The sequence below is a fragment of the Solea solea genome, chromosome 10 (assembly GCF_958295425.1).
Source record: "Solea solea chromosome 10, fSolSol10.1, whole genome shotgun sequence".
Classification (NCBI taxonomy): Eukaryota; Metazoa; Chordata; class Actinopteri; order Pleuronectiformes; family Soleidae; genus Solea; species Solea solea.
In genome coordinates, this window is record NC_081143.1 from 21,705,922 (window position 1) to 21,733,325 (window position 27,404).

Sequence of the window (27,404 nt, forward strand, 5' to 3'; positions counted from 1 at the left end):
AGGGATGGAAAAACGCCTGTACATGCTGTACTTTCCATTTCTTGGCCTGTTTTTGGACATTGAGACCAAAACTCGAACAAATGTTATTTTAAATCTGTTTTAAACTGTTCACTTTTCAAATTTAGCACGCAAAAATCTGGTGTTCGTGTACAACTACAGTGTTTAAAACATGCAGTAAATTGTAAATAACTGCCAGACAGTCTGTGTGAGTGTGTGTGAGAGGCTGCATATAAGCAACGAGGCAGAGTCGACCTGACATCCAGTCTGTGGTCATTTCCACGACGATCCGTCTCCAAAGACTCTCGGGGAAAGCAGACACTCACAAGGGCACAGAGGATTAGATCATTACACAGCATAAGCATATGATTTCTGTCATTTCTCTCTCTAAGTTAAATCATTAATGCGTTAAGTTAACGGTGATGCAACATGTACTGATGGATGTAGGACTGGAAATGCACGCTTAATGTTTGCTACATGTCTGTGATTCTCAGGGTTCTCACTATAGTTTTCTAACTAGTTTTTAAGTGTGTCCCATATATATATACAGTAAATGTGATGCAGAAAAGGGCAATCAGATGGATAAATAACACAGGATATAAACAGATGAATAAATAACACAGGACTCATTTCTGGATCTGATTTAGTTTAAAACAGCACAAATAATATTCAAAGCAAGAAATAATTGACTTCCAAATAAAATAAAGACCTGGTTTTCAGAGAAAAAAAGCGAGCAGCATGCCGAGTATAGACCTATGCTGAGTTCAGAATATTTTATTACATAAAGTACTGGAGTTAAGAGTTATTTGGTTGAACAGAAATGTGCGTAGTTTGAGTAATCACATCTTTCATTCACTGAGATTTTTTTTTTTTTCAATCAACCTTGAGTGCCTGTACAGCGTAAGTATACGATGAAAATAAAGGCTTCTTTCCTGCCTCTGTAAATGTGGCCCTGAAAATCTTCTTCTATCTATCTGTCTATCTGTCTGTCTGTCTATCTATCTATCTATCTATCTATCTATCTATCTATCTATCTATCTATCTATCTATCTATCTATCTATCTATCTATCTATCTATCTATCTATCTATCTAACGTATTCATTAAATTACTTCTTCTTTTTTTTACTTTTGTGTAACTTCTTTTTCTTTTATTCCTTTGACTTCTTTTAACATTTTAGTTTTTTTTAACTCATTTCCAGAGATAAATGTGTTCTGGGAGTCGGGATTGAAAAGAATAAATAAATAAATCTTACAAAAACTAAATGACTGCCTTCAAAGAAAATAAAAGCCCCGCACTGCTCTTCAACGTGTTTCCATCAGTTGTAACAAGTTTTATGAGTCAAATATTTGAAAAAAAATAATAAAACAGGTCAAACTTAATCCAATTTCGCAAATGTGGTTAGCACCACAATATTGAAAATGCACGCTCCGCCAACAGCAATCAAGCACTTAAGCTGCTGCTGTTTCTTTTGCCACACAGCTCCCATTAAGTTTCCTGAATGCAGTCCAAACACGTAACACTATGTTAAAGGGCTGATATGCAACTTATAGAAACATCAGAAGACTGAATTGCTTCTTTCTCTCCTCTCTCTTTCTGTGTGTGTGTGTGTGAGAGAAAGAGAGAGAGAGAGACAGGTGAGGGAGACGAAAATAGAGCATAGGCTTACAAGTAAGCACACTAATAATAGTAAAAGCACTTTACTATAAATAACAGTTCAGGCCTTTGAAACACATTGCATGTTTGGACAGACACACGTGGGAGGAGAATAATTCAATCTGTTGTATTCTTCTGTGTATAATAATAATAATAATCCACGTTCACACTCTGTCAGTGAGTCACAGACATAATGCTCCGTACATGACAGGACTGTTGACGTGTGACGTTAACGCGTAACGTTGCGTAAAAATGATGGCCCACGCGCTTCAGTCCCGTCGGTGATTTCCGTGCACACGCGGTGTCAAACTTGACGTGATCCGAGGTCTTTTCAGCTGGTGCAGCAGATGTTGTCGCTGTAAATAGAAGCACGAGGGGGGCGGCATGCGACCACAGCTCGGGGGAGGGTATCCTTCACCGGGCTCACATCTCGCAAATTAGCTGTGTTTGTAGACATCCTTCGCCGACTGTCAGTCACTCAGTGGTGTGTGTGTGTGTGTGTATGTGTGTGTGAGACAGCACAGTAAATGGGGACGTTTGGTTTCTCATCACACCATTTTATTTTCCGACAAAAAGGGCACTGAATCATCTGCACAACTATATAGTGGAGTAAAATATACAACAATTTGCATAATGTGTTTTTTTTCTTTCTGGCAGTTTCAGCTTCCATTATTTTCACTGTCATCACCTCCACTTATTATAATGAGCACTGAGGAATTTCCTTCCCTGTCATCTTTACATAGAAGTGGCTGGAGAATTATTAGTGCTAGGACAATGTCCTCGTTTTTATCCAAATAGTGTGGACCTAATGTGACGTATGAAGGTCACCATTTTGCGCCACCATCTTTGTACTTTGCGGCCTGAAGTGACAAAAACTACTCAGAGCATGTGTTTCACATTCTGAAGCTCAGGCTTACTCCAAAAACAAAGGACATGCGGAGGCATTGCGTGAGCTGTTGTTTGATGAATTCATCTGCAGTCTCACCATTAGATGTCACCAATCCTTGCACAGTGACCTTTAAAGAGTATTTAAAGAGTGGTTTTCCAAACCTCGCCAGTCTGTGTTAGAAAAGACCAAGAATCGTCCTTAATGGTGTTGACAGGGCTGCAATCAATGACTGACAACATTCCTAAATGTAAAGCCTGGAGATCCTGGCTGCAGTGTTTGTCGGTGTAGTCATTCGTTCACGCATGGATCTTTGTCCATTTTTCTCAAACATTTGGTCCAAATCACAGTAGTCATTTGATGCTGTGATAAAAGGGGGCGGGGACATCATTATTAACATAATTGGTTAGGTAGGTTTGTCAGCAGGACACCACGGAGTTCTTCCACTCCCCCACACTAATGTGCGTGCTGTCGCTCCAAACTACATGACAAACACACCAATGGCAGCACCAGTGTCTTTAGGATATTTTGGATTCACATTTGCACCGTGGGAGGAAACGCAGACATGAATTCTGCAGCGGTTGCAAGATGTGTCGTTCGAGGGTCAAAGAGGGAATGGGCTCCTCAGTTAGTTATGGCGTCTACTGCACTATACAAATGTGCACAACAGCCCACAAATGTACACACATACACAAAGACACAGAGTATACAGTATATACAGAGAGGTCAGAGGTTAACTGTTCTGAAAGAAGTGAAGTGTCTCCATTTGCATAAACACATGGCACAGGCAAAGGGTCACACTTACTTTGACTGCAAAGCTCACCAGTAGCACGCAAGCTATTCTGTGGAAATACAGTTACCAAATCCAAACAGCTGACTTTTCCACCAAAGCTCTAAACATGGTCAAGATCAACAATCACGATATACTCGTTTAAATTAAAGGTCCAGTGAGTAACATTAAGGAGGGTTTACTTTGACATACTACCCACGTGTATGTTTGTATAAGCGTGGAATTGCTTACAGATAAAAGCTGTGAAAGTCTTTAAAGCCGTGTCTCCGCTGAGTAGAACCAGTTCGGTTTGGTACGGTACGTATTTTTTTTGGTGTTTCCATGAGTAAAAGTACCAAAACAAGCAGCCGTTCCATTGCTGGCAGCCTTCCCTTGCGGTACCACAATAAAATGGTACAGTACGGTCAGGGTGAAGCTAGATTGTCGTTTGTTTGTCCTCTCGCGGACACGTGGCCATCGAGCACAGTCCAGACCCCGCCTACCAAGTAAAGGTAAGTAGGTTCTCTGTACTAACCGAGCCATACCATGATGGAAACACATCTTTTCAGATTTTTTGAAGCGAAAGCAAACGTAGAAGAACGGTTACGCAAAGGCCACCATAGTTCCCTTTACTTGCATGAGGCGAAAGTCCTTGTTGTTATGTTAGTGGGAGCTTGCAACAGATACGATATGTGAGGACAAAGCTTGTGAGTCGGGTCTGTCAGAGCATTTTTGGTTCTTAAAAGTACATCCTGACATGTTATGTGTCAGAGTAACAGGAAGTGGAGGATGGAAGGTGTTATTGATATTTATGTCTTCACCAAGGAGTCATGATGATTGCTGAGAGAGGCTGAAAAGGCAGTTATGTCAGATGACTGGATGCAAAGAAACCTGGGGCCTGGTAAACAGCCTGGTGATACATGTGCAGGGGAAAAAAAAAATATTCATGAGGTGCTTTCACAAATACAGGCCATCATAGATACAATGCATTGAGAATGAGTGTGAAATGTGTGCGGAAAATGACCAAGAAACCTATTTAAATGGCGTTACTGCTGAAAACTCTGGTCGTTTCACATTTGCCATTATTCAAACAGATATATCTCGTTCCTTTTCGATGATCCTCACATCGTATTTTTCCTCCACCGATCCTAAAACACCTGACACTCAAAGTCAATAAGTTACTGTTGCTGTGGGGCTAAGGCGGCAGAGAAAGCAGGCGCCGTCAGGGCAGTGATGGTGGGAGGTTCGCCGGAGTTTGCCATGGAGACTGCTGCACAGGTGGTAATGGTGGGTCTGGTCTCTGCTGGGTAAGTGTAGGGTGACTGGCAGGCACTGCTGGAGCAGTGCAGGTCTGCTGCTGTATGTGAGGTAGGTGAGGCTGGAGGGTGAGGAGAGATCTTCAGAGAGTAAGAAGAGATCCAGAATCAAGGCAAGCAGAGGAGGGAAGCATCAAAAGCAACATAGGTGGGGTAGGGGAAAAAAAAGAAAAAAGAAGAAGATGCGGCATGACATGAGACAACAGAGTTACGACGATAATGATGATGATGATGATGATGAAGGGAACAGAAAGAGAACGGTGAAACAAAAAGTAGAGCATTAATTCATACATACAAGCAAATGAAACATAGAATTTTGAACAGCCAGCAAAAAGTATATATATATATATATATATATATATATGTAAAATTATAGTAATATCGTTTTTATAAAGCACCTTTCTAGTGTTGATGACCTACAGAGCTACCACAGTTCTGCCATTCACCCATTCACCCACACATTCAAACAGCATATCGACATTCAGGCCTTTCTCTATCACACACACGTATCTAACCCCATCACAAGTGTCTTGCCCCGGGGGACACGTTGGCATGTAGACCTTCCTGTTGAAGGATAAGTCCACTGTATAGTATGTATGTCATTGAATCTCATCGACACCAGCGCCAGAAACTGTTTATGTTGTCTCAAAACAAGTGGAACAGAAGGACACAAGACACTGTGTTCTGAGGATTACAGTAAAGCTGAGGTGAAGGAGTCCAGGTTGCCTGTGTGCAAGTGTTTTACATGTGCAGGACTGAATGTGTTTACGTTATGACCAGACCAACCAGAGCTAAAATCACATACCTCAACTTGATCATGAATACATGAATAATTGAGCACTTTTACATATCTCTAACTTTGTGACTTGATGAGGAAGTTGTAGTTCTAATAACCTTGAGCCAGCTGAAGAAGCTGTTAGAGAGTCTCACCAGGGCCTCTCTGTCAGTCTAATGCACTTCACTGTGCTTATACAAGTTATTCAACCTGACGTTATAAAGCCCCACGCTGCATTAAGCACACACACACACACACACACACACACACACACACACACACACACACACAGGTTGTTCGCAGAAATTCTTCTTAGTGCACTGCGTTGACCTTTATTCATTTGGACTCCCTACACAAAGCCTTAACCATAACCAGTTAATACATAGGGCCTAACACATTTCAAATCTTAGGCCTGAACATAACCACTTCCTGGTTCTGCCTCATTAAGAGCAGCTTTTCGTCCGACTGAGTATTTAAGGCAGAAAAGGTCCTAAAGAGGCAATGTAGGGAAGACACACACACACACACACACACACACACACAAAGTACCTGGCTAGTCTGGGTATCATTGCGGACCTGGTTTCGCGGGGAGAGCATGATGCAGTCGTGCGCCGTAGTTTTCTCAGAACGCGGGGCACTGGGGTCGCCATCGTCTACTCCATTAGCCTTGCATCTTATACTCTTCATACACAGCACCTGCAGCACCACAACAACACATATTTTGGAGAGCTTTTAAAGTTGCATCAAAGTGCATGTACAGTGCTAAGCATAAATCAGTACAAGCCAACAGAATCCACATTTTCTATGGGACACTATACAAAAAAACAAGATTTGGTAATTTGCACACACACACATAAATCTATTTTTCCTAACAAATAAATACATAAATCTAACAAATTCATGTTGCAAACATGAATACATCCAATGAAAGTCTTACATTTTGGACTCCAAAAATCCTAATTAACAAGAATTCAACCGCAGGTGAGTCTAATTATTCATTGAGAGAGTTGAGTATAGAAGGGCGTTACTTAACAAAGAAAAACCCCTTCCCATTTTCATTTCAACTACAAATATGTGGTACACTGCAGAGGAAAATGGCCTAGAATTTGTCAGGGCCCATGCAGAAAAAGATGAGGACTACTGGGATTCTATACTCTGGAGTGATGAGAACATGATTAATGTTTTTTGGACCTGATGACTTCAAAGCTGTATGGCTTCATAAAGGTGAGGAGTACAAAGAAAAATGCATGTTGCATTTCTGAAGAAGAACAGGGTGAAAGTGATTCAGTGGCCAATTATGTCTCCTGATCTGAACCCAATCGAACACCTAAGGGGAATTCTGAAGAGACAAGTTGAGCATTATTCGGCACCAAGGCTCGAAAAGAGGTCGATCTTGAAGAATGGGAAAAAGATAAATATTGCAATATGTCGCCAGCTTGTTCATTACATGCCAAGAACACTTGTCACGCTGTCCTATAAAATAATGGAGGTCATACAAAATATGAAGTAGTAGAAAAACACAGTATTATCATGAGACAACAGTTTCTAATAACTAGGCTTGAAAAACACAAACACAAACATGTGACTCATTGTGCGAGTGTAATTCGCACAATGAGTATTTCTTGAAACTGAAGATTGCGAGACAGTCATGCTAAACAGCAACTGCGGCTAAAGAGGCTTTACTGCAGAAACCTTTGTACTTTATTTTAGTGTCAAAAAAGTTTATTTAAGAAACAGAGGAAAGAAGCCCAGCATAGCCATTTTTTTAAAGTGAAAGACACGCAAACGAAATCCCAGAAGTCCTGCTGGATGTTAATATTACAGACATCCATGGAGAAAGAAAGAAAAGGCATTCTATCTTGAGGTGAAGTTGTATTACGGATTAATTTGTCAAACATCAAGGCTAACCAAACTGTTTGCCTACATACTCAATAAGAAATACATTTCCACATGGTTATTTTCACTAATATCCAGCAGGACTTCAGTGAATTAGTATTTGAGTATTAGCTTATAATATTTGAGCAGAGCAAATTATGCCACATGTACTGGCAGAAAGACGAAAATCTTTTCACTTCTAAAAAAACAGAGCCAAACTAAACCTTCCTTCAACATCATATGTTCAGTATCAGCTCATGTTTACTTTGAGTGTTTACCACTCCCCATCAGATGGTTCATTTTAATCAAACCAAGAGAGAGACGGAATATTGTAACACTCTGAGAGGAGTTGTGAGCTTAGAAACGTGACTGTCATGCTCTCAGCAGCATGTAGAGGATTCTTTGTTTGCCCCATACGACTGTATTATGTCAATACTGTGAGAGACTCTGAAGGTGTGAACATGCATTAAACTTTAACCTTATATTCCAAGACAGTATAAGGAAAGAGTTCACCGTTCACTGTTTTTTTACACTTTACTTCTCGTTCTTTTTATAGCAACTCTATTTTACACACTTTAGCCTTAACATAACTGCTTCACTTCAATTATTTTTGATGGCTCGCTGGCTGAATGCGCTCTATTTGACCTATGTGATAGTCAGAGACAGATACAAGCTACCAGAATCAGTCCATGCCAGTTCAAGGCCCAGTTCCTTTTCTCATTTTCACCCCTATACCATGACCCTTGACCCTCGGAACTGCAATGGGTAGTGGTTAAAATCTGTCTCTACGACATGGGACACCCGTTCAAGAAAACATTCAACCTACTTTTTTGAAACACTGTTTGAAATTGTCTGACAGGAAGCCGTAGAGCACGGGGTTGGCACAGGAGTTGGCGTACGACAGGATGACCGCAAAGAAGTAGATGCCGGCGGTGACGCTGGACTCCGGGATGATGACGACCAGGTTGATAATGTTGATGATGAAGAACGGCAGCCAGCAGAGAACGAACACCACCACGATCACCACCACCATCCTCGTCACCTTGCGCTCCGAGCGACGACGCTTGGTGAAACCCAGCCGCGCCCTCGAAGACTTCACCTGCAACGAGGTCAGTTTGATTATGGGGGTGATAATACGGATGCAGATTGTTGTATGATTTTTAAAATCAGCTTCACGTGAACACACCTTGACGACGATAAGTAAGTAGCAGAGGCAAATAATGAGCAGCGGTCCAAAGAAACCCAACGTGGCAGTGTAGAGAATGAAGGCTGTCGACCATACGGCCTTCGGCTCGGGCCAGATCATGTTGCAAGAGTTAAATACTTCCTGAAAATGAAAGGAATTAAGGTGAGTGAAATCGGAACATTAAAGAAAAGAAAAAAAAACTAAAACTTTGTTATGTTTTTTTGTTATGTGCCCACCAGTGACACTTGGGCCTATATTCTTAATCCCTGACTTCACCAAGGAAACCAGAAGACACTGTCTGTGGTTTGCATTGTGAAAGAAATTTACATAATAAGGGACATCTGGGGACTGAGAAGTGAAGGTAACCTTTTACCTTGACAAAGTTTTTCTGTCCTTTTGTTAAACCAATGTCCTTCAGAATGGCACGTATCATAGCAACTTTATAAAAACGACACATTCCCTTCATACACTTCTCCTCTTCAAAAGCTTTTATGTGCTTCTCGCTGTTACACAACGTTTTTCTTCCAAGTTTCCACTGAAATGATATAGGAGTAAGTGGGGGAGTAAACAAAAGTAAACAATGGATCTGTCTTCCTCTTTTTCAAGAGGAAGAATTCACTGCAGCCCCTGGAAATCAGATTTGATCAAACAATACTGATTTATTGCAGGTTGACATGGACAAAGCTGAGTATTGGAAACATTTCCAACACTTTTAGTTTCGCATTTACCTTCATCATCTGTCTCGTTTTTGAGAAGTTCTATATTTTGAGTAATATATATGAGACATAGATTTGTTTTCATTTCTTCTTCAGAGTTTGTTTCATATGAAGTTTACTAGCAGGAGAAGATTAGTTTAGTTTAACACAAATACCAGTGCTTTACTTGACCTTTCAGTTACTTGTTGGTTGCTAAGGAACTGGAGATTGTAAGAGCTGAATTCACACTTCATTGTTGTGAACATTTTGCATGTGTTATTCAAAGCCAGACCATCTTTATTATTTCCTATTTTCAGTTTCAGTTTTTGGACTAAGCTGAGCTATCTGGCTTCCCGTTCAGCATGTAAACATGTGGGCAGTGGATTTTCTTGTCATGCTGTTAATTCTTTTAGTTCTGTTGTTGCAGTGTTGATATTGGATTTGTTTACCTCGTCTTGATTAAAAACGGTGGCGCATAACCTTTAAATCCAAACAATTGTCCATTACATTAACACCATTGTGAAAGGAGTTCGCACACTGCTGATTAACCCTATCAGCTCCTCGTGACATCCTCATATTTCTCATTACAGCGGTGTTAGGTTTGGCTAGATAAGTATCTCTTGTCCCCGCCTGTCCCTGCACTGTCGCTGTATACACACAAACGCTCCCTCAGGTCAGGTCTGATAGTATTTGACGCCATTGATGTTGAATGTTGGCATTCAACACACTTTTGTTGACAAGTATTTTGTCGTGTTAACAGGGACACCTGGTGGTGGGGGTGGTCACTGCATGCACAAGTATGAGTCACATCTGAAACAATAAGGAGCACAGGAAAGGAAAAGAGTGCGGAAATAACAAAAACTATTAATAACTACATCATATTTTGGGTCGGCATAAGATCATCATTCCTGCCTGTGGGTTTATAGCAAATGAAACTAAATGGTAAAAAAGTCACATCACATCATGTCTGTTCATTACACACACTGCAGCTTTGAAGTGATCTGTTAGCATGATGAGGTAAAATGAGTTCTTTCAAGTATGAAAGGGCCTGATCATTAAGTGCTTTGTACGTGAGGAGGAGGATTTTAAATTGAATTCTAAACTGTACGGGGAGCCAGTGTAGAGAAGCTGAAGTCTCTCTTTTCTATTTTGAATGAACTGGAGGGCTTTAACAGACTTGTTGGAACATCCCGATAGTAATGAGTTAAAGTAATCTACTCTAGATAGATAACAAAACATGACCTGGTTTTTCAGCGTCCTTTAAGGACACAATGTTTCTAATTTTCATAATGTTCCGCAGGTGGAAGAAGGCTGTTCTGGAAATGAGTTTTATGTGTGAATCAAATGACACGTCCTGGTCAAAAATAACTCCAAGCTTCCTCATGTCCGTCTAAAGTGACACTGCGGTCAGAATATAGAGACTAGACCATTATCTGAGGCCAAGAGAAGGTCGTTACTAACTTTTTGAGAATTGGGTTTAATCACTGCTTGGGGTACAGATTGGGAGATCTATAGTGGAGAAACTGTACAACTGTACACCTGGTGCTTCTTAAGCTCTTGTGCTAAAAAAAAAAAATAAGGAGGGAGGAGATGATCAATTTTATTCCTCTAATTGATGTTATTTTATTCCCAAAGAGGTTCATGAGGTGGTCACTGCTCAGTGTTAAAGGAAGAGCTGGTTCAGTGGAGCAGTGACTCTGTGTCAGGCTGGCTGCAGTGCTGAAAAGAAACCTGCGATTATTCTTGTTTTCTTCAATTAAAGAAGAATAATAGGCAGCTCTAGCTTTATGTGGGGCTGTTGTTGTATGCTCCGATACCATCTTTCCAGGCTACATGAAATTCCTAGTGGAACGAAATCTTCTTTCAAATTTACATAAAACCTAGAGAGCAGACTATCGGCGTTAAACCATGGTGCTCGTCTCCTCTGATTCACCACTTTCATTTTCAGAGGGGCAACATAATCTAATGTAGTACGCAGAGAGGCCGCTGCACTATCAGCAAGATTATCTATGAGACAGGGAGTGAAATCATGACAGGTACCTTCAGATGTACTGACATATGGCCCTGAGTTAAATAAAGGTTGCACTGTCTCTTTGAATGTTTTAACTGTAGCGGTATTTTTTTCTTTATGTCACTGTAGTTAATTATTGTACAACTAAATGTGAGTAAATAATGATCAGTTAGGAGCAGGTTTTGGGGGGAATATCAGAGGTTAGAACATGATCGAGGGTGTGGCTAAGTGAGTGGGTTTATTCGCATGATTCTAACAGCGGATCAAATGCAGAATTAAGACTATCACTGTCGTCCTCTATAGGGATGTTGAAATCCCCTAGTTTAGAAGTTAGGAACGACCTTCTCTTGGCCTCAGATAATGGTCAAGTCTCTGACCACATTGTCACTTTAGATGACATCACCATGGCTTCCAGTTCATGTGAGGAACCTTGGAGTTATTTTTGACCGGGAAGTGTCATTTGATTCACACATAAAACTAATTCTAGAACAGCCTTCTTCCACCTGTGGAACATTATGAAAATAAGAAACATTCTGTCCTTAAAGAACACTGAAGAAAAACCAGTGCATGCTTTGGTTACATCTAGATTAGATTGCTGTAACTCCTTACTATTAATTAAGTAAGTTAATTCAAAATGCTGCAGCACGAGATCTGAGAGACCATATCACTCCAGTGTTAGCTTCTCTACACTGGCTCCCCAGACAGTTTAGAATTCAATTTAAAATCCTCCTCCCTCACGTACAAGGCCCTCAATGATCGGGCCCCTTCATTGCTGAAAGAGCTAGTTTTACCTTATCACCCTAACAGATCACTTCAGTCTCAAAATGCAGGCTTACTTGTGGCTCCCAGAGTCTGTAACCTGAACCTATCACATCACATCTACATGGATGTTGACATCCCCCACAATTATGATCTGTTTTTAGTATTAACTCAGATAAGAATTCAGAGAACTGAATAAGGTGCAGGTGGACGATAAACAGTGACTATCAGAATTGGTTTCTGTGTTTTCCAACTAGGATGAGAAAGACTAAGAATACATCTTTCAAAAGATAAATATGGGCTTGAGGTTTATTAATGCACTGCTATCCTCCTCCTCGGCCTGAGCTTCTTGGAATATGAGTATTAGTATGAGTGGGTGGTGATGACTACAAAGAATAGTGATTAGATCATTAAGATCATTAATTTAAACAGATTTTGAGGAGAGTGATCTTCTTATATTTAATAGTCCACATTTAACAGTGTCTGAGGTGATTCTGTCAGTGGCACTGAGACACACAGAGACATGATGGTTTACCATGAGTATTGGTTTTATACCTGGACATCAGAGAAGATGACCACGGGCAGGACCACCACAAAGGACAAGGCCCACACCGCAGCGCTCACCGCCTTGGCCACGCGGGGGTGTCTCCACTTGGTGCTGCGGATTGGATGAACCACAGCCAGGTAGCGATCAATAGACATGACTGTCAGGCAGAAAATGGACGTGAATTGGTTCATAGAGTCTGCGGTCATGACCACACGGCAAAGGAAGGACCCAAACGGCCAATAGGAGAGCACATTCTGTGTGGTGAGGAAGGGGAGTCCGATTATGTAGAGCTCGTCGGCCACAGCCAGGTTCAGGATGTAGATGTTGGTGACTGTCTTCATCTTGGCATAGCGCAGCACCACATAGATGGCCAGAGTGTTGCCAGTCAGGCCCACCATGAAAACGGTAAGGGAGATGACTGCTGTCATCAGAGTACTGCTGCCCTCAAAGGGGACACTATGGGTGGACAGGTTGGAGGAGATGTTGAAGAGATGGGGGTGAGAGGAGAGGAAGGGAGAGGGAGTTCCTGCTGTGGCAGAGGAATTAAAGTCTGATGACAGGGGAATCCACTGGGTCTCCATGGTAGTTTTCAGATAATGAAAGGAGTTGATGGGGCCACTCTTGTATTCACTGATTTAGATGGTTCTTATTTCAAACCTGTTAGTGTCCATGCTCGCTGTGGAACATCTCTGAAGATGATGTAGAGTCACTTGTCACCAAACTCCCAGATTATCAGTTCAAAACATACAAAAAAGTAATTTGTATCTGGTGTGATTCTGCTGATCTGCGCCTATAGGAGACTGTGACTCATAACGTGCCACCGTGCGCCCTGACCATGGCTGAGAACATAATGAGTTCATCTACCTGGAAATAATTGACGTCCGCCTGCGCGCCGTGCTTCATAAGAAAGTAAAAAAAAACAGAGATGCGCTACGCCAACTGCATTCTAACAGAACAGTTTTCGCATTGGACCGCTTCCATAATTACGCACGGAATTAACGCGTACCCACAACGACAGTTATTCCTGTTCGTCACTTAATTCTCTTGTGTCGGTGGGTTTTTAAACAGACCTAAAATATGTTCTCTTATTATACCTGGACACCGCACGCACACAAGTATCTCATCTGTCATACACTAGAGGAGAATATTGTTTGGAATAGTGCCACGGCTTTTACGCACGATAGATCTGCTCTGCGATATGGGTTTAAATATGTATTATAACGTATTAGGTCCCGTATCTGTTCTTAATGTTTTGACCATGCATTGCAAAGCGACATTTTAAAAGCACGTACTTGGTACACCGATGATATAGTCATAGATCATGAACACGCTTACTTTGGCGAGCGCAGCGGAAGAGTCTCGTTCGACTTGAAAAATTTGTTGATTCCCGCAAAACGAAACTCCCGAGTGAAGTAAACACAGTCCCGGTCCCTTAATTTCCAGACGATTCTCCAATAATAGTGGACACAATTTGCGCCCGGGCTTCCGATCATTCGCTGTCCGTGGTGCTGAGCGTTTCGGGAGCGGCTCCAACGGTTCTCCCTCAACTTTGTGCCCACACGGTTACGCTGCTCCTTTGATGTGATTTGTTAAGAGTGAGCTGCAGAGAACGAGAGCGCGCGCAAGCAAAGGAGAGAGCAAGAGAGTAATGCTACTTAATGATGACATGTATGGTACATAGGTGGCAGAAATTAAGGATCCCGACTTTAATAAAATAGGCTACTGGATTATGAATATTTGTTTACTTCTTCTTCTGGCTTCTCCATTTAGGGGTCTGACAACTACATACCCTGCAGATTGGGAGACATGAAAAATTCAACTATGATCGAAATGCATGTAACAAGAGAAAGCACTGAGAGAGCACAGCTCCCCACAGTGTCAATCCACTCAAAAGATAATCCATATCTGGATCAACACCAAATCCAAAACAATTCTTCATTGAGCCATAATCTTCATCTCAAGACAATTGAGCTCTGACATTGCTGTCAAAACAACCTCCTTGGCAGACGTGGAAAGATTGTGATTCAGTCCTCTTTGAATGATGTTTACACGAGTAACAAGGACAGCACACATGGTAACAGGACTCAACTCAATAAACACACAATAAAAGTCCAAAGTTTTAATGCCAAAAAAGTCAGCTCACCAGGAAGCAGTCAAAAATACAGGCCAACAAATGCAAAGGAGCTTATAGGCAGACAAAGAAAATCAAACGATCTAAACCCCAGAAAACTACACTAGAAATAATACTGGAAGGCTTGCACAGAGACAAAGGCACAGTTACCCTCTCAAAATCCCAATGGAAACAAATATATTGAGAAAAGTATAGGACCCAAAGTGGAGCCCTGTGCCCCACAGCTAAAAAAGACCTGGACCAGTGAAGAGCAATGCACACACACACACAATTCAGAGGGAGATGAAAGAACGTTATGATCTACTGTATCAAAAGCAGCAGTCAGGCGCAAACACCAGAATCAACAATTAAAAGCAGGTCATTATAAATGATTTAAAAGGGCTGTTTCTGTTCACTGGCACAATTTAATTCAGTTGGATCCAATATTCTTTTTTTTCTTCTTGATAAGGGGCTGTACCACAGCATGTTTGAAGGCAGCTGCACAGCCAGACACCACAGAAGAATTTATCAAGTCAACAACACAAGGCCTGATAATATCAAAAACATCCTGGAGCGATGCTGTCTGGCGGGCAGTAAGACGGCTGTAAGTGCTGAACTATTTCAGCAACAAATGAGAGGGACACCTGCTCAAAAATCCTCAAAATGGCAGAGCATATCGGAGAAGAAGCAGGGTCTGAGACAGAGGGAGAGGTGGAACCTGACGACCTGAGAGTAGAGATTTTGTCTATAAAAAAACGTGAGGAATTTCTCACTAAGTGAAGGTGAGGGCACAGGATACAGGTGGAGCTTTGAGAGACAGGACAGTTAAGAGTTTTAAAAAGCTTTGTGACAGACACGATGTGAAGTTGTTACTTAGTTTTGCTCAAATCTAAAAGATTTAGATATTTCATGAAGGAACCTGGCATCCCAATACTTCAAGGCGCTCTATCAAGTTTCCATTTTGACCCTCAAAAAGACAACGTTTGGGTACCCTTTGATTCAGCAATAGTAGTTAACGTTGTGAAATAGGCATATCATTATTTTACAGGATAGATTTTTTTTTTGTCAGGACAGATTATGCATGAAGGGGGAAATTCATCCTGAATATGATGAATAGGACTATTACTCAAAACATTCCTTGATCTCTTCTCACATAGATGTTATCAGCTTGTTGTTCGAAGTGTGTAAACAGTCTCCCATCACACATTTGACATTACTCACCATCCACCCCGGCCACCAGAATGATCTGTCAGATTTTGGCAGGGGTGCAGCTAAGAAGTCTGATCGGGAACACTGAACAACACCTAGGTGTTTACAGTTTAGAGAGCAAGAGAACTGAACTGATTATACCAACATGCAAGACGCTAACCCAGGCACATCGTTCAGAAAAATAGATAAATGCACATCAGGGGTGACAAGACGGGAGGCTGGCACTTCTAGAAGATGGAGATCAACATCTAAAAGCATCTGGAAGTGTATGTCTAATGATCCAGCACTGGGATTCCGAATGAAAAACGGGGACACAGAGCAGAAAGGAAGAGAGCGACAGTGAGAGAGCAAGATGGGCAAAGAGCCTGGACACTCATGTGCTTGAGGGAATAAACAAACATAGGATTAGAGAGCTGCAGTAGTTTCAGGAAGCTTACAGTAATCTCAGTGGAAGGACGACATGGACCATACATAGCGTACCATACTTGGATGGATTTATGAGACAGAGACCGACCTGCTGAATTTATCAAAGACTGTTAAAAGTTTTGATTTAAATAGGTCACCACAATCAAACAGTCGGGTTTCAGCACAGAACTTATTCCTGTGGGAAAAAAAAGCTTCCTTCTTCATGCATGATAACACATGAATGAACAAACATGCAAAAATGAACAACATGCAAAAAACAGTGTCAGCATTTCTTTTGTTCACATTTTACACATTTAATTAAATAACCACACAGTTGAGTTTGAGTTAATGTTGTCACACTATATTCTTTATTCATTTATATTCATCTTTATTCAAAAAAGTAATTTTGTCATGCTTTGTTTGATAAGTTCTTTTGATAGTCTAGTGATGTCTGCACGTCATAGAGTGAATGAAAGCTGAGCCGTTTGACTGTAATTCATTACAGAAGAGGTCGAAATATTGTTTACATGCACATACAGTTACTGCGGACACGAGGGAGGCAGATGATCCATTAAGGGAGAAGCCGAAAGACAAAGAAGAGGACATACCATTCATTAATTTAATAAAAATATCAGTGGTATAAATATTTGTGCGGAAAAACTCACAATAATCTGCACATCTAAGAGGAAAGACATGGAAAACAACTCTCTTGACGATCCAAGATGTTATCAGATCGGATGAGTGAGGGTCCACCACTGAGAGAGAGCCTGTTCTTTTCAGGAAATTTCATTCTGCAGCTGCTGCACTGGTGAAAGAGCAGAGTGACACTAGCTGTCCACCAAAGATAAGATTGCTTGAAAATGCTTGAGTTTAGCACTAAAGAAATTCACTTTTTTGAGTCTATTCTTTTGAGCTTCTTTTCTCTTTTTGATACTCTTAATTACTCTGAATTATTCCTGTGGGCGTCCTTGTTAAAGAAAAAAAATCCAGAAAATGAAAACGCACAAACCTGTTGAGACTATGAATCACCATGAAGATACTTTGCTGCTGATAATACAAATATCCTTGTTTGTACTTGTCAAAGTCGCTCACTGTGAAGGAGACATATTTGAAATGACCCTTGTTTACCTTCCATTGTCTCGTTGTGTTGCTTCAGCACAAAGATTGTGTTGTCAGCTGTGAAGCTTCACCTCCAGAGGCTGCCGCTCGCTGGCTGTCTGCTTGCATCCAAAGATGATGAATTTGAATTTGTCTTTACGAATGCATGCAAGCAGCAGGACTTTGAATGGCTTTGAATGATAACTAACTAGTGCTAAATAACATTTCCAGTGCACCAGTCTGTCGAGGAAATAGCTTTCGCAAGCACAGGCGTAAAAGCACAAAGGCGTGTTCCCGCCGCTGTAATTAAATTGTGTTTTCAAAAATTTCAAAACTTTCTATTTGTTGATGTTGTCACCTATAATTGCATTATATACATGCGCACAGGAGTCTGCACAGGAGTCATGCATAAGAGCTTGTTTTATGAGATGATGCACACACATTTACATAATTTCTTTACCGTGGTAAAAATGTGCAGTTCTGTAAAAGGGTTTTCTGCGTTTTAATTATATATTTAAATGATATATTTATAGTTGTATGGTGTATTTTCCTGTCAGTTACATGAAAATACATTTTTGCAAACCTGTTCCCCTTGGTACACACAGATGTTCAGCACATGCTTTTCGTCCGTCGTGACTTTTGTATGGATGAACACACCTGCAGCAGTTGGTGGAGCCAGTGTCTTTGCATGAGGACGTTTCATCAGGAAATTGACTGTCCTGCATCTACATGAGCTGATATTCAAAAGTGGCACTGTGTAAAAGAGAAAGAGACTGGTTAAGGAGGTAAAAGAGAGCGAGGAAGGGAGATGAATCACAATTCTTCTTATTTTATGATGAACAATCTAACGTGATCTCTTTTTCTGTGTATTTCTCTTTCTTCTCTGCAGGGAATGTGGTTGCCTGGGACCTCCACCGTGCCAATTTACCCACACTGGCGTACTTCTCACTTCAAAAAAACAAACAAAATTTGACACTCGGGGACAAAAATGCACCAATTTCCATTTCACAAAGGGGGGGGGGGCACACACGGCAACATGTTTATTTTTAGATCGCATAAACAAAGCAGCTGGCAGATTTTTCAGCAGTCATGTTTACATGTTAATATAATCATTTCCAATGAGTGCACACCTGCTGTGTTTGATGCACTGCACCGGTGAGCGTAGCGCGTACATACAGTATCTGAGTGTTCTGCCCAAAGATCGAAACGATAGTAATCTTTATCCCTGCATCAGGGCGAAGGCTAAGAAGCGAGGATAATCTATGTCCATCTCCATCGCGACACCCTGGTGTGAAGCTTTCACACAGGTTGAGGGTTGACCTTACCACCTGTCAAAGGTCGTTATTGTTCCGTGGGCAATGTGTGTGTGTGAGACACGGTAGAGGGAAAACACAAAAACATAGCTGCCCAAAGAACCGAGAGCATGGATTACGATCAAGCGGAAACATTGGCATGGCACCCGTTGTTGTTTTTTAAAACCATAGACAATGTAGAGTATAACAATGGACAGTCTTGGCAAAAAGAACTAGGAAAATGAATCCACTTCCCAACTGATTTAACCCTTAGTGATAAAATTGCAGTGGGAATAATACACAACTCCTTATATGGACACCATCCGTATATAGGTCTCACATTCAGGCTTTAAAAAAATCGTCTCCTTAAGTCAAAGTTATGATTCATGTTATATCGCCTTTTTACTAGTGATATAAAGTAGTAATAATTGTACAGAAGTCATTGTTTTTCTTTTCTGTTTGTTCATAACAACGATTGTAAAAAATTTTGAGTACTTTTTGCTCAGGTGTGTTTATAGAGTTGGTGAAAATGAAAAATAAAAATAAAAAATTTCACCAGATGAGATGTGCTGGAAAAAAAAGGATACAAGACACTCTGTAAAGCACATTCCTATAGCCTCTGTATATACTTTACATTTTAACGTTGTAATGGAAAAAAGGTGGTTCCCATTCAGAGGACAGTAAACGATTAGTACAGCTGGTATTGTCCAATAGGAGTCGAGTTGTCTGTGAAACCCTTATTTGCAAAAAGTCAACGCGGTGTCAGCCAAGCAGCGAATCTCGAGGCTTCAAACGGGAATTCAGATTCCTATAGGTGACGTCACAACCAGTTGCTACTAAACCTGAAGAGATTTTATTTTGAGAGAGAGGCGGTTGGATCTTACACAGAGTCAGGCGACCAGCAGGTATCATGTGTGACATCTGCTGTCATATATAGGCGACCCTGTGCCTACAATGAGCTGATATTTAAAAGGTGTTACCGTGTGAAATATTAGTGACTGAGCATCTGGTGACAGAGAGCTGACTGTCATTGAGTCACACAGGATTGACTGACTGACTGACAGAAAAGCATTCTCATTAATTCACATAAATCGCAGTGGCACATGGAGAATAAGTGTTCGTGTTGCAGAGAAACCACCTGGTCACATACTGGGTTTAGAAACTCTCATGCTGCCTTTCTCTTTATTAAAGCTTAGTGCTGAAATGCACCTTTTATACCGTTTAGCCTCGCTCAGAGACATAAGATTTCTTGATCCAGATGCGTTTCCCTAAATCATTTTTATTATTAAAGTCCCTCATTGAGATGACTGTCCAGAAGGCATGTGCTCTCTGAGTGCTCTCAAGCTAATTGTGCATTTGAGTCTCCATTATTTCTCAGGGGGGGTTTGTAGCCGACTCGGCCTGTGGTCGCGTAAAATTGGAGGTAAAGTGAAGTCTGATGGGGAACACTTTTGTCATTTTGGCCTCGGTACATTCAGGACAGACTTTTAAGTTTCTAAATGAGCTAGAACTGCGGCGTCCTCTCTCTGTAATGTTCAGTATTGTGTAGCAGTGACTGGCAATAGTTCCACTGCCAATTTTTAAGAAATAACTGCCCTTATTGTTTGCAGTCAAAATGCCACAGCGTTCTCCTTACAATTCAACATTTGACATTTAAAAAAAAGAGTGTGATGACTAAATGTTAGATGATGTTAATGGAGATCAAATTCCTTTCATAACTATTTCATAATTATTGCTGTAGTGCAAATTACTATAGATGAGTATTTCTTTTATTACACATACAATGCCAAAATACAAAGTTATGTCACTGCATACACTCAGTGACATACAAAACAGACTGAAATGATCTATTTTTTGGTCAATTTGACGGTATCGGGGGCGTCAAACATGCGTCTCGCAGGCCACCAGAGGGTCCAATCTGACCTGCAGGATGAATTTGTGAAAATTTAGTTCCAGGTACATGTGACTAAATGTTTTTGTCTTTGTAGATTTGGAGTTCTTGTTGTTTATCGGATACTATGCTGTTATTTTTCTGGTCTGGCCCACTTCAAATTGTGCTCTATGTGGCCCCTGAACTAAAATGAGTTTGACACCCCTGATATAAAGCATGAAAGGCCGTCAGATCAGTAGTGTATTTCATAATAAATACACTGCATTTGTAGTCACTGACCGTCTTAAAATGAGAGCAGATTATTCCGACAACAAGCCTCCTTTCACTGGTGTGCATTTCAGTAGATTATGATCCTGGTCATTTCCTGTTTCCATCCTCTTATCCCTTCTCTGTTTCTGGATCATCTTTTTTCATTTTGCTACATCATCAAACACCCTCAAATTCATATTCCTCAGTCTTTGACAACAACTCTCGGGTGCTTCCATCTCCTGCACCCTTATCCAGGGTCTCTCTCCTTCTGCATTCTCCCTCCTTCATCGCTCCCCTCCTCTCTTCCTGTAGCCCTACAATAACTCAGACAGAGGCCTTACTAAGTGCTGTTTTCCTGGCCGGGCTGGAGGACCCTCCCCATAACTAAACAGAAGCCAAGTTCATTTTATTTTCATGCAGCCAGACTGGACCAGCCCGGGCCAGACACCGGGTCAGCCCCAGCAGTCAGCGGTGGTCAACAGAAACGTGCTTCTCAACCTAATTAATAAGGTTGATGATCGGATACGAGAACATATTGCCTGGTAAAATCCATATACCAATATTATAAATAATATATATATTATATTATATATATAATATACTGGACCTATGAGGTTAATTTGCACGCGTCATAGAAAGTGCTTTAGAGCAGCACCAGTATTGTATTCTCTGAATAATACTGGCTGGACCTTTGTTATCATCATCTCATAATATAATTCTGACTAACAATATATCACCTTTGACAATGTAGAAAGGAAAAGAAATATTGTGACTATACGTAATATATTCACACATAGAATGCAGGATAGAGTAGAGCATGTTGCACGGAGAGTAGAATATTGCACGGGGGTGGAATATTCCATCATTGCTCAATGAGGTGAGGTATGCTTGTGAGAGTTATTGATTTCATGTTACAATGCTGAAGAATGTTCATCATTACTGAGGTAAAAAAAAAATGGAAATATACATTATTTTCTTCTCCACTTGTCCCTTTTAAAACAAATTCTCCGTGGTCTTTCAAGGACAATTGATCGACAATTGCGACCATTACGACCCAAGTATTTATGAGAAGATGACTGCTTTATTTTTAGTGATGGTGGTCGGCTACTGGGAATTGTATCAAAGAACAGAGACACAAAAACTATGTCCTCGAGAGTGAGGTAGAGAGAGAGAGAGAGAGAGAGTGAGCATTACTTATCTGATCTGTGATTACTGTAAACTGTACGGCATTTAGTTGTGTTTATGTGAGTGGTAGTCACTTGCACTTTTTATTTCAGTACATTTTGTTTGAAGCGTGGTCAATAAAGTTAATAAACGCAAACAAATAAATCACTGCTTCTAATCCACTCTTCTTCACCCTAGATCCCTGATGCTTTTTTTTCATTTATCTTTTGACTGTGACCTATTTAGATAATATATATATATAAATATGCATACGATTGCTGTTGGGGAAGAAAAGAAGGATAGTCACATTTTATATTCTCTTAAATGGACTGTGTGGAATGAGATGTGAATACCACATTATAAACTCCCTAAATGCTGTAAAGGATGCATGTTGACATGTTTTGACATGTCAAGGTCAGGTCAAAGTTGATTTATATTATAACACATTTACTGACAACTCCTGCTGTAAAAGCAAAAAAAAATTCAGCAAAGATGGATAAGAAAAACAGTGAAAACAACTCAAAATAAAAGGAATGCAAATGCAAAGTAGGTTTTAAAAGTCCAGTGTGCAAAATTTAGGTGAAATTGAAGATAAAAATAATTACACTTAATCTTTTTCAAGTGTACAATCATGTGAGTGTATGAAATGTTGTTTTTCCTTGCCCCAAAATGAACCTTTTTTTATAATTATATCAAGAGCCAGGTCATTTTGGACCCTATATATATATATATATATATATGGTGGGTTTGGAACATTTTCTGACATTGAATGGACCAAATGATTACTCGATTAATCGATTATGAAAGGAATCGTTAGTGGCAGCTCTAATCCTAAACTTCTACATCACACTTTAGTCCTCTTTGACATGGAATGACACATATGTGTGCCACATCCTAGCGGTGGTTCAGGGAACTGCATGCAGTGGCAGAAGGAGGAGGAGAGAGGAAGTTCTCCCAAACTTTTTTTTTTTCTCCCTTGGAAGAGTTTTGGAGAAGCTCCGTTAGATTTTCAGAGAAAGGGGATTCGAGCTCAAGAGCGAGGAAAACGAGGGGGACACGAAACCTCAACCCCCTTTCTCCTGTTTTTGTCTCCTCGCGTGAAAGAAAAACGAAAAAAGGACGCAGGTCTTCACTGTTTTGTTTCCTTCCCAGCCAGAGAGGACTTACACCATCAGGGGCGATGAGATGTGAGTGAGCTATGCCTTGTGGAAATGGACAGACTTTATCCAAGCGAAAACATGGCGTCTGCGCACCGAGGTTCAGCTTCTTCTCCAGCCTGCTTGTGGCGCTCTGCTGCCTGGAGGTATGGGGCTCCGGGCCGCAGGGGGACGGCGGCAGGAGCTGCAGCCCCTGTCCCGTTAACTGCAGCTGCGCGCTGGCGGCAGGACAACCGCAGCAGCCGCCGCCGTCGTCTTGCGTTGTCAACTGCTCCAACGTCGGGCTGGAGAGGGCCCCAGCTGCGGCGGACATCCCGCTGGCCACCAGCGTGCTGTAAGTACAGCAGGTTAATGAACGCAGGGAGACGCATGGGCTTTGTTCAAACTCGTTTTTAAAGGCTTTATTAGATACTTCTTCTTTTTTTTTTTTTTTTTTTAAAACAACAACAACAACAACGTCATTTTTAGTTTCCATATGATTTGCAACTTGTTTATCATGTTGATTTTTCACATTACATCACACACTCTCTTCTTCCTCTGCATCAACCAGGCAGGCCTGGCACCAGGATAACATACCTCATTTTTTCACAAAATAAAATGTAATTATTTTGTAATAATTACAAATAACTTTGTAATTATTTATTTTATGGGATAGCTTCTGAAAATGAATAGTTATTACTTCAGAACTACTGGGATTAATAATATATTTAGTAACAATAATAATAATATGATGATTTCACCATAAAATAACTGCAGGAGGGTGAAATGACAGTAATCACATTCATATTGTTTTATAATGTAATAAAGCAGGCCTGGCACCTGGATGTGGCTATTACAAATTGCAAGGATTATTGATTAAACTACTGTATACTCGCTGCAGAGAGGCTAAATCACAATATTTGACTGTTAAAGAATCAGCAAGTCAATAGTTTGTGAACAGGAACATAAAAGTGTTGTTTTGTGTGTATGTATGTCTGCGGCTGGCTTACCTATCGCTCTGTCTGTCTACCTGTCTACTTTGCTGTTGTTTACGTTTAATGATGACAAAAAATAGGCAGGAAATCAAGCAAATGGTTCAAAAGTTTGTTGTTCTTTTGTTGACGCATACAACTATGGGGGGCCAAGACCCTCACATGCCCCCTTGTGACACTGGGCCTGCATCCAGCTGCGTTATTAAGGCAATTCACTGACGAAAATACCATTTTACATAACTGGAAATTGATCATTTTGTCGATTAATTAGTTTGAGCGTTTCTTTGTTTCTTTTCTACTTCTTAAAACTGAATATTTTTTATACTGTATATACGTATATGTGTATATATATATATATGTGTGTGTGAAAAACAGGAAAAATCAATAACTTCACATTTTCCCAATCAACTAATCGATTAATTAAGTAAATCATTTTGTTTACTCATACGGCTATTTATCAATAAAAAAAGAGGCATACAAGAACTTCCATGCCTCTTCATGCGTAAACACTGACAGATGTGCTTGGTGGATTGATACGGCCTATGAAAAACAAGGTTCATCCCTGCGAATGGAAAGCACTCAAAATGTGTATATGACGCTACGAAATGGTCTTTCTTGGTACTCAGAGGTTACTCTTTTGTGGCTCAGGCCTCTAATGGAAGCCTTCATGCTTGTGCGTCTGTGTGTGTGTGTGTGTGTGTGTGTGTCAGTATAGAGTAAATGGCGTTGGATACCAGAGAAGTGAGGCTGGTGTTTGAGGTGCGGATCAGTCTTCCGCCTCTGGTGCTGCTGCAGTGAGAACATTCTGTTCTGTGCCAAAGGAAACCATATGTTATTGGTTATTTTTTTCTTCCCTCTGCAACTACCTTCTTTTATTGGACTTAAATACTTACCACAAGACCTTATATCAATGCATGTTACTTTGGAGCTTGCTCACTGAAGAAACTTGATTAAATAAAATCGTTTTTTCGTGAGATCTTCTGAAGCAAAGACACTCAACTCAAAACTGAGAGTCTTCTTAACCCATAGCGCAACGCACACCGCTTCCTTAAAGTCATTAGTGACAGTATTTGGAATGAGACATGAATTGCTCTGTGTGTGACTTTAATTGGAGACAGATCCTTCTGAGGAATCTCTCTTTAATCCTGTCTGACTCTGTTGGAGGACTAATTGCATCAGACCACATAAACTGCCTTGGTTCTACTGTACCAGCAAAAGCTGTGCGTGGAAGTGACTGACTGTGAATATTTGACTTGCTAATTTGGCCTCTTGTCTCCAGTTCCCAACAGGAGAGGGGATGTATGGAATCAAAATCTGATATTTGGCCTTCAGTAAATCTGATTTCATGACCGATGCTGGCAGGAAAAGACGTCTAGTCTCTTCTTAATTAACAGAAAGTGAGACTTGAATGGAAATGTCTAGGTAATAGTCTAAGAGAAATAACAGTGTAGGACTCCTAGATGTAATGTATTAGATAATAAAACAGAGGCAGTATAAGTTGTCTTTATCCCTGTCTCATTGTAGAAGTTAGTGTAGGAGAACGTTCAATTCACTGTCTTGTCTTGAAGGAAATTTGATCTGCAGCAGGCAACAAGACAACAAAGATACTCCTACCACACTCAACAGGTGAAAATGAAATGTAGCAATCATTAATTAATTTTTTATCTAAAACCATAAAAGTTTTAGTCAAGTAGGTTAAGCTTTTCCATAGGAATGAAAGAAGCTCTGTCTCACCTTGTTTTGAGGCATTCTACACTTCTTTTTGGTAATGTTTTTTTCATGATTACCAAAGAGTTAGAGCCTAAAACTCTAAAAAGGAAGTTGTGTGTGAATTTAAGGCCTTGGGGAGCTAAACAAACCCTGGGCCCCACTGCCCTTTAAATATCAACAAGAAAAGGTATTGTTTTTGTTGATAAAAATGAATAATGGATCATTCTTAACTTTAACTTAACTAATTTTATTCTTTGGAGAAGGGGGGACAAAGTTTTACGCTTGCAGTGTGTAACCTTTGGTGATTTGTTGTTGTTGTCGGGCAGAGGCAGGAAGTGTTTATCCCCACTTTGACGCTCTTTTGTCTTTTTCAGTCATAGTCCAAACTGTTTGCGGTGGTTTTGCTTTACTAGCGCAACGTTGTTGTTGCGTCATGGCATAAAATGAATCATTTCCTGTGCGCAGTTAAACACACTTGCCATATTTGGAAACACAGAGAGAGGTGTGGAGCGTGTAGGCTTAATCAGCATGGTGTGAAAATTGTTCATATTTAAATGTTGCACTCTATAGTCCTAAATTAGCAACACGTCATTATTTGGCTTAAATGTCATAATTATTGTCAGTGATTAATGGAGTGACTGTTCACATAATCCACTTATCACTTAGCTCTGTTACACAGACGTATAACCATTGAGAACTCAGTGCAGTTCACCTGGTTGTCTGCATAGTTGATATTGACAACATGTAGTAGATGCATTCACTCATTAAATATTTGGTCTTCGCTGTGTTACGTTGTGTCATTGCTCAGTTCGTTGACTTAAAACGAAACTCTGCTGTACTTAATAGCTGGTGCTGATTAGCTCAGGGCAGGGAGGGCTGCGTAATTTCTGTTATTTGTACTATAATATCTAACTTGTCATTTATTTACTTTTTCAATAAACACACACAAGGAAGCCAGATGGTGCTCCAAAGCGTGTACAGCGTCTGGCACTAGTTTCAGCATAGGGATAAGTGTGTGATGGGAGTGTTTTGCTTGCATTTGCTGTGGCAAAACGGTGCAAGTTGAGTTTCTGAATGTCCACTTTCCTCAGTCTCTCTAAAATCCTAAACCTAAAAGAGATGTGACGTGAGCCCGAACTGCTGCTGTGCAAGAGAGGCATGAGAGAGTGAAGCAAGACTGATCCACTGCCAAATATTCCACACCTCATCATCATGCACCGCATTGTTTTTTTATATACGTGTTTAGCCTCACCTCGTAAAGAAGATATTAATGCAGGATCATTTTGAATACTATTACCACACACATTCCAAATAGCCTCTGGGATAACAAATAGCAATATTATTCATCATACATTACACATCATACATCATTCATTATACAGTTTTAGTTATTGTGCTATTTTCAGACGAGGATATTTACACTCCTCAGCGCCCCCTGGGGTTTTAGTTATTCATGGATAATTCTCACTGAAGCTTTAGCAAAAACAGCATTTACATTTAAAAAAAACAAAAAAACAGCCACAATTCAGAAGTTTGAAAAAGGCACATTGTTAAGAAATATGAAATGGTGGTGCTGGTCTGACTCCAAAAGCTTGTTTACGCTTGTAATGTTCAAGATTTGTCAACTATGAAATCATATAGCATTATTTTTATCCAAATAACTTTTTCTTTTTTTGC

General features: G+C 40.4%; 2 protein-coding genes across 2 annotated transcripts in view; one reads left to right on the forward strand and one right to left on the reverse strand.

Annotated features, from left to right (window-relative positions):
• Window positions 1–2,209: 2,209 nt before the first annotated feature.
• On the reverse strand, window positions 2,210–13,077 carry LOC131466423 (somatostatin-like receptor F_48D10.1). The gene is made up of 5 exons (XM_058639632.1): window positions 12,480–13,077; window positions 8,460–8,600; window positions 8,100–8,372; window positions 5,948–6,094; window positions 2,210–4,704 (listed from the first exon to the last, which is right to left on the reverse strand). The coding sequence occupies exons 1-5, from the start codon at window positions 13,050–13,052 to the stop codon at window positions 4,486–4,488; spliced, it is 1,353 nt and encodes a 450-aa protein (XP_058495615.1). The 5' UTR covers window positions 13,053–13,077; the 3' UTR covers window positions 2,210–4,485.
• Window positions 13,078–22,857: 9,780 nt separating this feature from the next.
• pkd1a (polycystic kidney disease 1a) overlaps window positions 22,858–27,404 on the forward strand; it is a 60,064-nt gene continuing 55,517 nt past the window's right edge. Inside the window, exon 1 of the mRNA XM_058640197.1 lies at window positions 22,858–23,380. Within this exon, the coding sequence (XP_058496180.1) occupies window positions 23,088–23,380 (293 nt within the window). The 5' untranslated portion in view covers window positions 22,858–23,087. The remainder of the gene's footprint in view (window positions 23,381–27,404) is intronic.